Source organism: Anomaloglossus baeobatrachus, chromosome 2, assembly GCF_048569485.1.
Source record: "Anomaloglossus baeobatrachus isolate aAnoBae1 chromosome 2, aAnoBae1.hap1, whole genome shotgun sequence".
NCBI classification, from domain to species: Eukaryota; Metazoa; Chordata; class Amphibia; order Anura; family Aromobatidae; genus Anomaloglossus; species Anomaloglossus baeobatrachus.
The window spans coordinates 701147284-701164043 of NC_134354.1; the positions used below are offsets into that span (position 1 = coordinate 701147284).

Sequence of the window (16760 nt, forward strand, 5' to 3'; positions counted from 1 at the left end):
ACTGATTCAGGCTTTCAGAGACAACAAGTATTTAAAAAAGAAGTGATGTATCCACTATAACCACTTCCCATATTTACATTCCCGGGAGCGCCCTCCCCCTGGTTTTATGTCTTAATTCTTTTCTGGAGGAGACTCTTGCACCAGGTTGGCTGCACCTCGCTGAAACGCTTTTCACATATGTTGCGTGGAGCAGTGCCGTGTACTACACAACTGGACCAGGTGCACATTTTTTCTTTATTCCTATGTTTTCTTTCTTGTAATACACTCAGATAACGTATGCAAAGTGCTATGGAATTAATAGCGCTATATAAATGAATAAATATTATTATTATTATTATTATTATAACCCTACTCTCCCTTTCCCCCAAGCGAATTCCATTTCCAGCAATCAAGGAGATTTGAGAACATTTGACAAGGTCTTCACAAAATCACAGCATTGGTATGATGCTAAAAACTTGCAGGATCGTGTAGGGGACATTGCACTACAAATAGCTTTTCTCAGGCTGGGACCACACGGGGACTACTGCGGTCCTCGCATGACACTCGGCTCATGTTGCCAGCACAGCGAGAGCCGAGTGCCATGCAAATGTCATTGCGACTGAGGTCCGATCATGCGATCAGACCACAGCTGCGGGGGGGGGGGGGGGGGGGGGATGCAGGCCGGCATTGAGGAGGGGGGGGCCAGCGCTGAGGAGGAGAGGGAGGGATTTATGTCCTTCTCTCCTCCGTTGCAGGCTATTGTCATTCTCGCCCTGCACTCGCGGTACACCAGTGTACTGCGGGTGCAGTGCGATTTTTCTAGTGCCCCATAGACTTGAATGGGTGCGAGAGAATCAAGGATCACATTACACCTGCAGCATGCTGCGACTGTTTTCTCGGTCCGATTAGGGCTGAGAAAATAATCGCTCATGGGTGCTGGCACATAGGCTAATATTGGTCCGAGTGAAATGCGATGTTTTATCGCATTCCAGTCGCTCAGATTTTTATGCCGTGTGTCTTAGGCCTTAGTTTAAAAATTTGTTGGATCGTTTTGGAAAAAAACATTATTATCATATGGAGATGAGGTAGTTGGAGCACTGAGGGGCCGCATGGTCCAGAACACCAATTCCCTTAGGCGATGTGCACACACTCAGTAGTTGATGCAGATATTTTCTACACCAAATCTGCATCTTACGGCAGAAAAGCAGTGCGTTTTTACCATGTGCTTTAATTAATGAAGTCAGTGGGTGAAAGGGCTGAAAAACGCACCAAGAATTGCTATGCAGTAGATTTTCTGCACCAAATTTGCAAGGAAAAATAAGCAACGCATGCACAGCACTTCCAGAATTCTCATGGACTTTGCTGGTGTAGATAGGAGCTGCTTCATTGATTAAGATTGGTCTGAGTGCAATGCAAGATTTCCGAGCATTGCACTTGTGACGCCCTGGCAAAACCAGGTAGTCACAGATAGGCCCCCCGCACAACACCTTTCCCCCACTTAGGAAACACACAGCCGACCTGAAACCCTAGTCACCCCCCCTTAGGGAAAGATAGACACACCAGTGGGCGTGACCAGGCAGTTGGACACGCCCACCCAGGGGTTTAGACAGCCCGGGGCAGGAAAACAGTAGTTAGTCCAGTTTGGAGAAGAGCATGGGCTGGAGCTAGGTGTAGCTCCAGCAGAGAGAGAGAGTTCAAGTTGAACGATACCAGGGTAGGAGCCCTGGTGCCTCTGGCTAGGTGGTCTCCGTCAGCAGGAGACGGGAAGACGGCTCGGCAGAACCGAGGTGGACCGGGACAGGGTTGTAGCCCGCCGGTACCGACACGGGGAACCGACCTGGAAACCAGAGCACAAAGGGGGGTACTCGGACCCTGAAGCCAGGACCGGAAACCAGCGGCCTGATTAATTAACCGATTGAGGCCAGGATTATAGATCCTGTCCCATCCAAAGTCCCTCATAGAAGACAACAGCCCACCAATAGGGATAAGAGGTCACCGCCAGGGCCCATAGATCCCACGGGCCAGCGTCTGCGGGCATGGCTCCTTAGGCCACATCCAGCCGGGAGCGGACTCCTGAATTCCAGACTAGGAAGTCCACCTTACACAAAGTCAGTGCAGAGGAAAAGGATAGAGACCACTAGCCTGGGTGGGGGACCCGAATGCAACCGGCCGCGGCGCCGGCCACCAGCACCTTGGTTTACCAGAGACTTGTGTGATTTATTGACTGTTAGTAATGAAGCACCCCCTTGCCATCGCTATACCCTGCACTGAGACATTGGGTCCTGGGGCAACCATCCCTACCCACGGAGGGGTTAACATCCAGCTGCCACTACATCTCCCCGGGGTGCCCCATAACAGCAGCGGTGGTGTCCCAACTCACCACACACCTCGAGCCACCACCCCAGAAGGCCCGGATCCGAGCAGTCAATCGCAAGTGTGACGCCGGCCTTAGAAGCACTTTAAAAAAATTTCATTTATTTTGTCTATCAAACAATTGCTGCAATGGGAGAAACCACCCCTGATATAAGTATCTAAAAAAACCAAACAAACAAACTATGGCTGCCATACAGACACCGTCCTTATTCCATCTGTTGTTGTAACTGGTCCAATGCAATTATGAACATAGGAAACTGTATTTGGCTTTGGAGAATTTTTATGGATATATAAAACAGTATGTGCAGGCGGCGTAAACAGGGAATGTGCGGGCGGCGTAAACAGGGAATGTGCGGGCGGCGTAAACAGGGAGTGTGCGGGCGGCGTAAACAGGGAATGTGCGGGCGGCGTAAACAGGGAGTGTGCGGGCGGCGTAAACAGGGACATTTTCTTAATGAGAAATGGTTGATTTTTCATGTCCACATGAACTCGGTCTAAACATGAGAAGTAAAATAATGGCGGAAAAGGCCAAATCACAAATAGAGGGAGAAAAGGGATAAAAAGGAACTCGTGAGGGGAAGGGAGCAGCCTCCTCTCACTGGCCTCCTCCCAGCCCTCTGCACCGTCCTCTCCGCTGTCCTCCTCCTCTGCACTGTCCTCCCCCCACCCCCCGCACTGTCCTCCTCCCCGCCCTCCGCACTGTCCTCCTCCATGCCCTCTGCACTGTCCTCCTTTTCGCCCTCCTTCCCGCCCCGTCCTCCTCCCTGTCCTCCTCCCCGCCCCCCGCACTGTCCTCCTCCCCGTCCCCGCACTGTCCTCCTCCCCGTCCCGCGCACTGTCCTCCTCCCCGTCCCCGCACTGTCCTCCTCCCCGTCCCCGCACTGTCCTCCCCGCCCCCTGCACTGTGCTCCTCCCTGACCCCTGTACTGTCCTCCTCCCCGTCCTCCACACTGTCCTCCTCCGCGCCTTCCGCACTGTTCTCCTTCCCGCCTTCCGCACTGTCCTCCTTCCCGCCCCCCGCACTGTCCTCCTCCCTGCACTGTCGTCCTCCCTGCCCTCCACACTGTCCTCCTCACCGCCCCCCACACAGTCCTCCTCACCGCCCCCCACACGGTCCTCCCCCCGTACTGTCCTCATCCCTGCCCCAAGGACTGTCCTCCTCCCCGTCCTCCACACTGTCCTCCTTCCCACCCCCCGCACTGTTCTCCTCCCTGCACTGTCCTCCACACTGTCCTCCTCACCGCCCCCCACACTGTCCTCCCCCCGTACTGTCCTCATCCCCGCCCTCCGCACTGTCGACTGTTTCTTAATGAGAAATGGTTAATTTTTCATGTCCACATGAACTCGGTCTAAACATGAGGAGAAAGTAAAATAATGGCAGAAAAGGAACTCGTGAGGGAAGGGAGCAGCCTCCTCTCACCAGCTTCCTGCACTGTCCTCCCCGCCCTGTCCTCCTCCCCGCCCTGTCCTCCTCCCTGTCCTCCTCCCCGCCCCGTCCTCCTCCCTGCCCCCCGCACTGTCCTCCTCCCCCGCACTGTCCACCTCCCCGCCCTGTCCTTCTCCCCGCCCTGTCCACCTCCCCGCCCTGTCCACCTCCCCGCCCTGTCCACCTCCCCCCGCACTGTCCACCTCCCCCCGCACTGTCCTCCTCCCCACCCTCCGCACTGTCCTCCTCCCCGCCCTTCGCACTGTCCTCCTCCCCGCCCCCGCACTGTCCACCTCCCGCCCTGTCCTTCTCCCTGCCCTTCGCACTGTCGACTGTTTCTTAATGAGAAATGGTTGATTTTTCATGTCCACATGAACTCGGTCTAAACATGAGGAGAAAGTAAAATAATGGCGGAAAAGGCCAAATCACAAATCGAGGGAGAAAAGGGATAAAAAGGAACTCATGAGGGGAAGGGAGCAGCCTCCTCCCAGCCTTCTTCACTGTCCTCCCAGCCTACCCCCCCCCCCACTGTCCGCCTCCGTTTTCCTTCCCGCCCCCCCGCACCGACCTCCTCCCCGCCCCTATGAATCATAACAAATAATGAAATGGCGTAACAGAAACTCCACTATCACCGGGAAACGAAAGTAACCGGCCCACAGAGAAAAGAGGCTGCAGGGACGCTGGCCGCCATGCCCCGGCAGGACGTGTGTGCTTTCTGCAGCTCATCAGAGAAGACCGCCAGCACGCGGGAACTACAGAGGACAGCGGACGGAAGCCTTGTGGCGCACTACCGCTGCATGGTGAGCGCCACTTCTCGGGATCACGTGCTGCTTGTGTGTGACGTCACCTGGCGTGGCGGTATCTAGGCGCACACTGATGTTATCTGGTTGCACGGTGTGAGGGTATTTTCTGGGCGCATGGTGCAGTTGTTAGGGCAGTGTTCTATGGGTGCATGGCCCAGCAGGATTATCTTGGCGCACAGTGTGGTGGCATTATCTGGGTACTGTTTGGCTCATGTTCTGCACTACGTTGGGCACTGGCATTTTGTAGCATACATTGGCACTATTAGAGCACTGTAGATTCTGGTCAAGTAAGCCTATAGATTTTCTTAAGAAAAAGAATGAGCATGTCACTTCTTTTCTGCAGCTAGCTGCGTTAGTTACCATAGATAATGGCACAATAACGCAGGGAGCAACCAGCGGTAAAAACGCGGCAAAAATGCAGGTGCACTAATCCTTCACTCTTAAGAAATTTCTTAAGAAAAATCATTTTTCTAGTGTGAACATAGCCTAATGATGGGCAAAATCGCAGATAACCAAGACTGGCGGCAGGTCTAAGCAGGTTAAAAATGAAATCACAGTTCCAGCCCGGGATTGATCCCGGTTATCTGGCTGGATGCTGGTCCCCATATGAGTCTATGGGGGCCAGATTCCGGCGATTAAAAATGGTGGTAAATACAATACGGGGATAGGCGCAAGCGCAATTTACTTACCAAGTCTCTTGCGCGGCAGTAGCTGCGGCTGCTCATTCTTCTTTTGAGGCTGCTCATTATTGCTCATCTATATGCACTGCTTTCCCCACCGACCCTCCTGGCGTCTGTGATTGGTTGCAGGTCTGCCTGCAACCAATCACAGGCGCTGTCTACAGGTCACTATCGTGGTGTAAAAATAAATCATTTGCCGTAGGGCCCCCTCATAGTGATACCAGCACAGATGAAGCATATGGCTACCAGTTGCAACCCTCAGCCCTGTGCTTATCTTGGCTGTGTATCAAAACAAGAGAAACCGCAAAAGTCGGTAACGCCAAATTAAATTATGGGCACATAAATTTCTATTAAACAGTAAAAAAAAATAAAAAAATCACAACACATAAAAATGTTTTTATTAGAAATAAAACAAAAAAAATCATTTTAGACACTCCATCTTTATTATAAAAAATATCTTTAGTCCGACGTAGTCCACAGGGAGAACAATGTCAGCTCTGCTTCATCACTCTGTACAGACAAGTGTCTCTACAGTGCGAGAAGCAGGCTGACAGTGAGGGTATGATTCCACGTGCGTATGACTTGTGCAAGTCTCGCATCGGTATCACCCGGCACGGCGCACACTCTCCGGACAGGGGCGGCTCAGCTGCATGGAAATATATGCAGCTGACCCACTCCTGTTAGGAGAGTGTGCTCCGTGCCGGGTGATACCGATGCGAGACTCACACAGTGAGGCTGGGGCACACGGGGATTACTGCGATCCTCGCATGACACTCGGCTCACGCTGGCAGTTCAGCAGAGCAGAGTGTCATGCTAGTGTTCCTGCGACTGAGGTTCGACTGTGCGAGCGGACCTTAACTGCGGGGGGCGGGCCGGCTCTGAGGAGGGGAAGGAGGGATTTATCTCCCTCTCTCCTCCGTAGTCGGCTATTGCCATTCTCGCACTGCACTCGCGGTACACCGGTGTACTGCAAGTGCAGTGCGATTTTTCACTCGCCTCATACACTTGAATGGGTGTAAGGCCCCTTTCACACGTCAGTAATTCTGGTACGTTTGTGCTTTTTTTAAAAAGTACCAGAGTCACTGACATACACAGACCCATTATAATCAATAGGTCTGCTCACACGTCAGTGATTTTCCACTGAACGTGTCTCCGTGTAGCGTGCACGTGTGGCCGTGATTCTGCACGGAGACATGTCAGTTTTTGTCTGGCATCACTGATGACCCACGGACCACACTATGGTGTGATCCGTGTGTGATCAGTGAAACACTTGCCAGAAAATCACGGACATATTAAATATTCAAAATTTTCAACTTACCTTGCCTGTGATTCGCTGTGCCTGCTCCGCTCTCGGCAGCTTCTGCCTGGCTCATGAATATTCATGAGAGCAGGAAATGCCGACCAGGAAGTAGGTGCTGAGTGCGGTGGGCGGATGCTGCAGAGCCAAGGACTTCAGCACCATGGACAGCAGCAGTGAAGGCAGGTGAGTAACGTCCATATGCAATCACGGATTGCACATGGACAACCCACGTGTGCCGTGAATCACGGAACACGGAGGGACATGTGCGTGTTTTACACGTCAGTGAAGAACGTCAGTGTTTTTCACTGACGTGTGAAACGGGCCTAAGAGAAACAATGATCGCATTACAATGGCAGCATGCTGCGATTGTTTTCTCGGTCCGATTAGGGCTGAGAAAATAATCGCTCATGTGCGCTGACACATAGGCTAACATTGGCCTGAGGAAGGCGTCCCGCCGAAACGCGTAGTGGTATACATCTGCCATCCATCAATGTGAACAAGCTGGTGTCTTTACTTGAAAAATGGATATATATTTTTAATCGAGTTGATACAAATAAAGAAGCATTTTTTATTTATCCCTTTGGAGTCCAGCTGGATCCTTTCCATTGCTCATAGGCTAACATTGGTCCGAGTGGAATGCGATATTATTTATTTATTTATTTATTTTTTTAATCACACTCCACTCGCACCGATTTTCATGCTGTGTGTCTTAGGTCTAACAGTCAAAGCTCAATCGAGTCCATGGCTAATAAGCCATGGACTCGGTTAAACTCTGACGTCACCGCAAACATGGCTGAAAAAAGCCGAAAACCGCCATGTAGTGCAGTGAATACCCCGGAAGTTAATGATCGGACTCGGAAGCAGAAGCGGCCGAGAGACAACGGGTCTGCAGGACGTGTCTCAGGACCTGTAAGTATAATCATAATGTTTCCTGCTATAGCATTTCATTTCATTTAAAGGGAACCAATATATATATATTATATTATATATATCACCTAAAGCCAGTACTTTACTGGCACTATCAGGCTGATTCTATACATACCTTTAGTGGCTAGGATGTTTAGGTTTTGAAATCCAAGAAAGTAAAGTTTATCAAATCATCAGCTTCTTGAGTGACAGCAGCTGAGGATCAGATAATATCTGGGGGTATTCTTAGTTATCCCCTCCCCCTGTTATTCTAATTCTAAGTATTATACAATCAATTTACTTTTTGACTAGCCGGACCTGTGCTGATGTCATACCCATGTGACCAGAAGGGGCGGGGCCTCAGCCAACAAAGCTGGTACAAGGAAGCAAAATTTTTCTGTTGTCTGAGGCCCTGCCCCTTCTGGTCAGATGGGTATGACCTCAGCACAGGTCCTGTAAGTCAAAAATTAAATCGATTGTACAAACTTATGCTAATTCTAACAGGGGGAGGCGATAACTGAGTACCCCCCCAGATATTATCTTCAGCTGCTGTCACTCAAGAAGTTGATGATTTTATAAACTTTCCTTTCTTGGATGTTAAAACCTAAACATCTGAGCAGACCACTAAAGGTATGTATATCATACAAAAAACTGCGCTACACAACATATAAGAAATTAAATTTTATTATTTCAAATATTTCTAACAACTAGTATCAATAAGTGGACATGGCGTCAGCAGAGAATGGAAGACAGAAGACAATTGTTTCACAACAATGTAACATACCAAAAGTTAGATAGACAAAAAATACACTGTATAACCGTGATAAACTGATTATTAATGTGATATCCCCAGTGCATAGACTAATGTGGTTCCAGATAAAGAATCATAAATAGATGTTGGTAAGCAGGCAATGTATGTGAATTAGATACCTAGTGATAAGGTAGAAATAACCATTATCAAAAGAATTTAAATAGTAATGCTTGGTAAATAACCACCCACACTTAGCCCTGCATAAACAAGTAGCCAAGGAACCACATCAATCTAATCAAGGGATTAACAAAGTAAACAATGTAAATGATCACGGATATGTTAGGCCATCAAAGTAAGTGCATAATTACCTAGGGAAACAAAGGTCTTGTCTGGAAACTCCTACGCGCGTTTCGACGAGCAGTCTTTTTCCAGGGAGAGAGTGTAAAGAGTGTTTGAGTGTACCGCTCTTAAATAGTATGGGGAATCAGCTGATAGGACCTGCGAGCACGTGACCGCAACTCAGGACATCACTTCCTGTATGGTGCATGGCAACAATGACACCGCCGTCGTCACCGCAGACAAATATGGGGAATCAGCTGATAGGACCTGCGAGCACGTGACCGCAACTCAGGACATCACTTCCTGTATGGCGCATGGCAACACTGACGCCGCCGTCGTCACCGCAGACAAGGGCGTCACCAGGTGTGACGTGGCACGCATTAGGCCAATGCAACGCCCACACCCGGAATAGATGCCCCCAGCCACATAGACGAGGGAGAAGTCAGCACGCATGCGCACAAGTGAAACCGCAGTTGTGCCATATAGACAATAAAAGACAGGCAGGAGTAGTTTGCCGTAAGGAAGAGAATTGGCATCATAATGGAACAATATAATGGGCATGATTTCTGGCTAACTACAATATAGTAATACGAGGTACACCTATTTATTTTAAGACAGGTATCATATAACACCCGTTAAGCCAATGAAAACGCCACCATCTAAAAAACATCCCCAGCTCTAAAAGCGAGGGAGAAATTCAGTGCAGATGCACACAGACAAGTAAACAATTGTGCCGTATAAGCAATAGTAAACAAACAGAAACTATTTTATCATGGTGACACAATTAGGTGTAAAAACCAGTAATATAGAACAATCACTGGTCAAATATGGTGATAAAAAATGCAAAAGCTGCTACCTATAAGTTAAAACAATAATATAGAAAGTGCAATTGTATGTAATTATAAACACCTACATACATACACATATGCAATTACACTCATATACACATGTGCACACATCCACACTAACCATGCATACACATATATACATACATACACAACATGGTGTGCCATATACAAAAATATTAATATAGATATAAATATAAATATAAATACACGTACCACAATAAAGACAACATTAAAAAATGATGTACAAAAATATGATTATATACATAAACAAACACAAGTCATCCATATGCATATATGTGTGTTAAATATATAAAAAATATATAATATATATAAAGTGCAAAAGTGCACATATAATAAATATAAAGTGAACCCAAAACACATGTGTATGAATTACATAAAAAATTAATTGGTAGTGACCAAAAAACATTAATTTTTACCATTCAAACCAAATATAATCATGCATAAGAGAATACTCCTGCATATAATAAATAGTGTATGTGAGATATACAGTGAAAAATAAACATATAATGCATATAGAAGAAAAAAAACTAAAACATATGTTTCTTTGTTTTCTTATATTGCTTATTCTTTAGATGAGTAATTGATATATCCATATCTTCCAACATTCTCCTTTCTTCCTCCTGTGATTAAAACACGTGTCCCCATGCAACGGATCTCAAGCAGAGCAGAGCAGTACAAAATTCAATACTTATAATGTTAGCTGAAATAAATAAAAAACAATTTTAGTTGAACATAAAAACATAAATTAAAAACAATTAAAAACAAGAATGATACAATGATCAGAGAAAAGACGAGAAACTCAAATTCTCATTCAGTCCAGCCGGTTGTAAAGTCCCTAAGGTCCAAATCCATCTGGCCTCTCTTTGAGCCAGGATTTGACTCAAACTACCACCTCGAAGATCTGTATGTACTCGGTCAATGCCCTTAATACGAAGACCAGACGGATCACAAGAATGATACAGCTTAAAATGTTTGGGGAGAGTTTTTAACAATTCCACATCATCTTCATTTGTAGCTGCCAAAATGTCCCTAACATGTTCTCTAGCTCTAACTTTCAGGGCTCTTGTTGTCAATCCCACATAAATTTTGGAGCAAGGACACGTAGCATGGTATATAACCATCTTTGTGGAACAAGTGATAGTTTGTGTAATCAGAAATTCTTTCCCTCCAGATGATAGGAACGTTTTTGATGTTTCAATATTTGGGCAGGCTACACAATTACCGCACTTTTTACATCCCCAAACGTTTGACACACTGGTAGATGAAATCAGCTTTTGATTAGTAGGGCTATAGTAGCTCTTCACCAAGTGATCTTTCAAATTGCAAGATCGACGAGCTGTGATGGTTGGTTGATTGGACAAATATTCCTTCAAGACAGGATCCGCCAATAAAATAGGCCAATGTTTTTTGAAGACATTGACCATCAATCCCCACTGCGAATGGTATTGTGTGACCAATCTTACCTTAGATGTTTCTTTAGGTTTTTTCTTCGGAAAGACTAAGTCCTGTCGTGGTGTGTATTTAGCCCGATTAAACGCTCTTTTGATGCTTCGCTTGCTATAGCCACGCTGTATAAATCTCTCCTGAAGGTCAATTGCTTGTTTTTCAAATACTTCATTTGTTGAGCAAATACGTCTAAGCCTGAGAAATTGGCCGGTGGGGACAGAATTAATCACATGTTCAGGATGTGAAGAAGATGCATGCAAAACAGAATTTACAGATGTTTCTTTGCGAAAAATGTCTGTCTGTAAACAACCCTCTTCATCCTTTGTGACAAGGACATCCAGAAAATCTATTTGGTGTGGATCTGATTTATATGTCAATTTAATGGTGAGGAGGTTGGAATTTAGTGTACAAAAAAAGCTCCGGAGCTCATCAGAAGTACCTCGCCAAATTAAAAATACATCATCAATGTACCGGGTCCAAAATATGACCCGGTCCATTAATGAATGACTGTCCAAAGAAAAAAGATCCCTCTCCCACAGCCCCAGGAATAAATTAGCGTAGGACGGCGCACAAGCCGCGCCCATGGCCGTCCCCTGGAGCTGCAGGTAGAAGGATCCGTTGAAAATAAAAAAGTTCTTTGTCAGCAAAAATTCCAACATCAACAACAAAAACTCGTTTTCTTCACTCGTGTAATTAGTCATGGATAGAAAGAATGAAACCGCCTTAAGACCATCACTGTGTCGGATACTAGTATACAATGATTCAATGTCACAAGTGACCAATAACATGTCATCATCAATTTGAAGAGAATCAATTTTTTGTAGAAAATCCGATGTGTCTCGTATATATGATGGAATGGTTTCAACCAATGGTTTCAAAAATGCATCAATATATTTACCGATCTTTTCCGTCAGACTGCCTATGCCAGAAATTATTGGCCTTCCCGGTGGGTTCTTCGAGTTCTTATGGACTTTCGGTAACAAGTATAGCGTAGAGACAGATGGTTCTTTGACATACAGGAGATCCAATATTTCTTTAGTAATCAGATTCTTGTCCAGAGCTGTCTGCAAAATCTTAAGGATTTCACTCCTATATGATGACAAAGGATTGAACGTCAATTTTTGATAGCAAGCACGATCCCTTAACAGCCTGTATGCTTCGGCTTCATATAACCTATTTGGCCACACAACCACGTTGCCTCCTTTATCGGCTGTCTTATAGACAACGTCTTTCAAACTCTTGAGGCGTCTGAGGCCACTACGCTCCATTGAAGACAAATTGTCATGATAAATATTCCTAGGAATATTTGACAAATCCTCTGAGACCAGCTGAACAAAAACATCAATATTGGAGCACAATGTCAATGGAGGAAATTTCTTGGACCTCGGTTTAAGGGATTGTGGAACCTTACCTAATGACGGGTTATTGTGTTCAATAGCCAATTCCTCCAAAATCTGTAAAGCCGTCTGCTCATCAAATGTAGGAAAATTTTTCTGTAATTCTTTATTATGGAACCATTTCTTAAGTAGCAGAGACCTAGCGAAACAATGCACATCCTTTATTGCAGTAAAGGTATCAAACTTCATGCTAGGTGAAAAAGTAAGTCCCTTCGCTAATAACTGCAATTCAACATCAGAAAATTCATAATCCGATAAATTAATTACCTTCGGTTGATTTTTATTCAACGTGGTGTTTTGTGGTCGTTTGTTGGAACTGAAATTCTGTTGATATTTCCGTTTACCAACGTTCCCCGATCTTGTTGTAACAGATGAAGTATCAGACATGTCACCAGCCGATGATCTTGATGAAACAGATAGGGACCGTTTTGCATTGCCAGTGTGTCAAACGTTTGGGGATGTAAAAAGTGCGGTAATTGTGTAGCCTGCCCAAATATTGAAACATCAAAAACGTTCCTATCATCTGGAGGGAAAGAATTTTGCATTGCCAGTGTGTCAAACGTTTGGGGATGTAAAAAGTGCGGTAATTGTGTAGCCTGCCCAAATATTGAAACATCAAAAACGTTCCTATCATCTGGAGGGAAAGAATTTCTGATTACACAAACTATCACTTGTTCCACAAAGATGGTTATATACCATGCTACGTGTCCTTGCTCCAAAATTTATGTGGGATTGACAAGAGCCCTGAAAGTTAGAGCTAGAGAACATGTTAGGGACATTTTGGCAGCTACAAATGAAGATGATGTGGAATTGTTAAAAACTCTCCCCAAACATTTTAAGCTGTATCATTCTTGTGATCCGTCTGGTCTTCGTATTAAGGGCATTGACCGAGTACATACAGATCTTCGAGGTGGTAGTTTGAGTCAAATCCTGGCTCAAAGAGAGGCCAGATGGATTTGGACCTTAGGGACTTTACAACCGGCTGGACTGAATGAGAATTTGAGTTTCTCGTCTTTTCTCTGATCATTGTATCATTCTTGTTTTTAATTGTTTTTAATTTATGTTTTTATGTTCAACTAAAATTGTTTTTTATTTATTTCAGCTAACATTATAAGTATTGAATTTTGTACTGCTCTGCTCTTCTTGAGATCCGTTGCATGGGGACACGTGTTTTAATCACAGGAGGAAGAAAGGAGAATGTTGGAAGATATGGATATATCAATTACTCATCTAAAGAATAAGCAATATAAGAAAACAAAGAAACATATGTTTTAGTTTTTTTTCTTCTATATGCATTATATGTTTATTTTTCACTGTATATCTCACATACACTATTTATTATATGCAGTAGTATTCTCTTATGCATGATTATATTTGGTTTGAATGGTAAAAATTAATGTTTTTTGGTCACTACCAATTAATTTTTTATGTAATTCATACACATGTGTTTTGGGTTCACTTTATATTTATTATATGTGCACTTTTGCACTTTATATATATTATATATTTTTTATATATTTAACACACATATATGCATATGGATGACTTGTGTTTGTTTATGTATATAATCATATTTTTGTACATCATTTTTTAATGTTGTCTTTATTGTGGCACGTGTATTTATATTTATATTTATATCTATATTAATATTTTTGTATATGGCACACCATGTTGTGTATGTATGTATATATGTGTATGCATGGTTAGTGTGGATGTGTGCACATGTGTATATGAGTGTAATTGCATATGTGTATGTATGTAGGTGTTTATAATTACATACAATTGCACTTTCTATATTATTGTTTTAACTTATAGGTAGCAGCTTTTGCATTTTTTATCACCATATTTGACCAGTGATTGTTCTATATTACTGGTTTTTACACCTAATTGTGTCACCATGATAAAATAGTTTCTGTTTGTTTACTATTGCTTATACGGCACAATTGTTTACTTGTCTGTGTGCATCTGAACTGAATTTCTCCCTCGCTTTTAGAGCTGGGGATGTTTTTTAGATGGTGGCGTTTTCATTGGCTTAACGGGTGTTATATGATACCTGTCTTAAAATAAATAGGTGTACCTCGTATTACTATATTGTAGTTAGCCAGAAATCATGCCCATTATATTGTTCCATTATGATGCCAATTCTCTTCCTTACGGCAAACTACTCCTGCCTGTCTTTTATTGTCTATATGGCACAACTGCGGTTTCACTTGTGCGCATGCGTGCTGACTTCTCCCTCGTCTATGTGGCTGGGGGCGTCTATTCCGGGTGTGGGCGTTGCATTGGCCTAATGCGTGCCACGTCACACCTGGTGACGCCCTTGTCTGCGGTGACGACGGCGGCGTCAGTGTTGCCATGCGCCATACAGGAAGTGATGTCCTGAGTTGCGGTCACGTGCTCGCAGGTCCTATCAGCTGATTCCCCATACTATTTAAGAGCGGTACACTCAAACACTCTTTACACTCTCTCCCTGGAAAAAGACTGCTCGTCGAAACGCGCGTAGGAGTTTCCAGACAAGACCTTTGTTTCCCTAGGTAATTATGCACTTACTTTGATGGCCTAACATATCCGTGATCATTTACATTGTTTACTTTGTTAATCCCTTGATTAGATTGATGTGGTTCCTTGGCTACTTGTTTATGCAGGGCTAAGTGTGGGTGGTTATTTACCAAGCATTACTATTTAAATTCTTTTGATAATGGTTATTTCTACCTTATCACTAGGTATCTAATTCACATACATTGCCTGCTTACCAACATCTATTTATGATTCTTTATCTGGAACCACATTAGTCTATGCACTGGGGATATCACATTAATAATCAGTTTATCACGGTTATACAGTGTATTTTTTGTCTATCTAACTTTTGGTATGTTACATTGTTGTGAAACAATTGTCTTCTGTCTTCCATTCTCTGCTGACGCCATGTCCACTTATTGATACTAGTTGTTAGAAATATTTGAAATAATAAAATTTAATTTCTTATATGTTGTGTAGCGCAGTTTTTTGTATGATATATTGCTAGTGTTGCGCTGACATAGGGTCATATTTGTTGAGGCTCTATTTGCCTTTTTTGTGACCTTATAATTAACAAGATGTTTGATCCACTAAAGGTATGTATAGAATCAGCCTGATAGTGCCAGTATAGTACTGGATTTAGGTTATATATGAAAATCCTGGCGATTGGTTCACTTTAAATGTCGAGGGAGGGTTCGTTGATGTCTCCAGGACAGCTTGAATTTCTTTGGAACTTGATTGGGGCTGCTTATCCACCATCTGGACTATCCAGCATTGTAACTTTTCATCAATTTTTCTCTGCCATCCATGTCCAGGGAGATTAGATACAGTTTCATGAGTTGTAAACGTCTTGATTAGGTTGCGTACTGTGCAAAGGAACATCAAAAGATGGACTTGTGACCTTGAGATTGTTGTTATTTTAAAACAGTTTTGGTTCCCAAGTCTTCGGACAGTTCTCTTCTCTTTCTATTCTCCATGCTTAGTGAGTGGCACACACAGACACACAATGTAAAGATTAAGTCAACTTCTCCCCATTTTATCTAGGTTCAGGTGTGATTTCCATATTGCCCACACCTGTGACTTGCCACATTGGAGTTTGAGCAAGCAACGCATGCGTAAAAAAACAAAACAAAAAAAAACCCGTTAGAAAGGTCAAATCCGTTAGCGAAGGGAACCTCCACGGTTTCCCAGCAGTCAAGACCCGATAGAAGGCAACAGCTCAAACCGTGAAGGGAAACACAGTCACCGCCAAGGCTACAGTTCCCAGGGCCAGAGCCTGCGGGCAAAAGGGGCTCCCTCAGCGTACATTCAAGCTGGGGAGCGGGTTACCGGTGGGAAGCCATCAGTACCAACAACGTTCTAAAGGTGCAGGGAAAGACTGGTACCATCAACCTACCGGGAGCAGAAACCACCGCAGCGGTCAGAGGGCCCCGTCCATCCAGCCGTGTGTTTTACCAAAGACTTTGCATTCATCATTGGCTGGCTGAGTTAGTACCACCATGCCGTGCGGCACCGCGCTGCCCCCGCGACCCTGCACCTCACCAGGTCCCGTAACCCACCTGCCACGCACACCTCCCTCACCGGGCCCCGGGACAAGCAACCCCCCTACCCACGGAGGGGAGAACAGCCAAGCTGCTCCCCGTCATCGCTCCCGGGATCCCCGTCCAGAGCAGCGGTGGTGTCACAACCTCACCACAACCGTGGGTGGCGTCACGGACAATAAAACCCCAACACCCAAACAATCCCCCCCCTTTCGCTCACGGGCGAGGAGCGCCGCTTCAGTCCCCGGGATACGGCCCGCCGCTCGAGGCAGCGAGCAAGCAACAAGCAACTGCCGGACCCGAGCAGTGGGTGAGCGCAGCGTCCCCTCCCCGCCCGCGACACAATAATTTGAGAAATACTTCATTTTTTAGAACAACTTCAAAGGTGCCAACACTTTCATCCATGGTTATGTGCAAAGCCACGTGTGCCATG

The 16760-nt window shown here is 45.0% G+C and overlaps 1 protein-coding gene across 1 annotated transcript in view; it reads left to right on the top strand.

Moving 5' to 3' along the window:
* Window positions 1-4167: 4167 nt before the first annotated feature.
* LOC142292138 (uncharacterized) overlaps window positions 4168-16760 on the top strand; it is a 67688-nt gene continuing 55095 nt past the window's right edge. Inside the window, exon 1 of the mRNA XM_075337284.1 lies at window positions 4168-4578. Within this exon, the coding sequence (XP_075193399.1) occupies window positions 4468-4578 (111 nt within the window). The 5' untranslated portion in view covers window positions 4168-4467. The remainder of the gene's footprint in view (window positions 4579-16760) is intronic.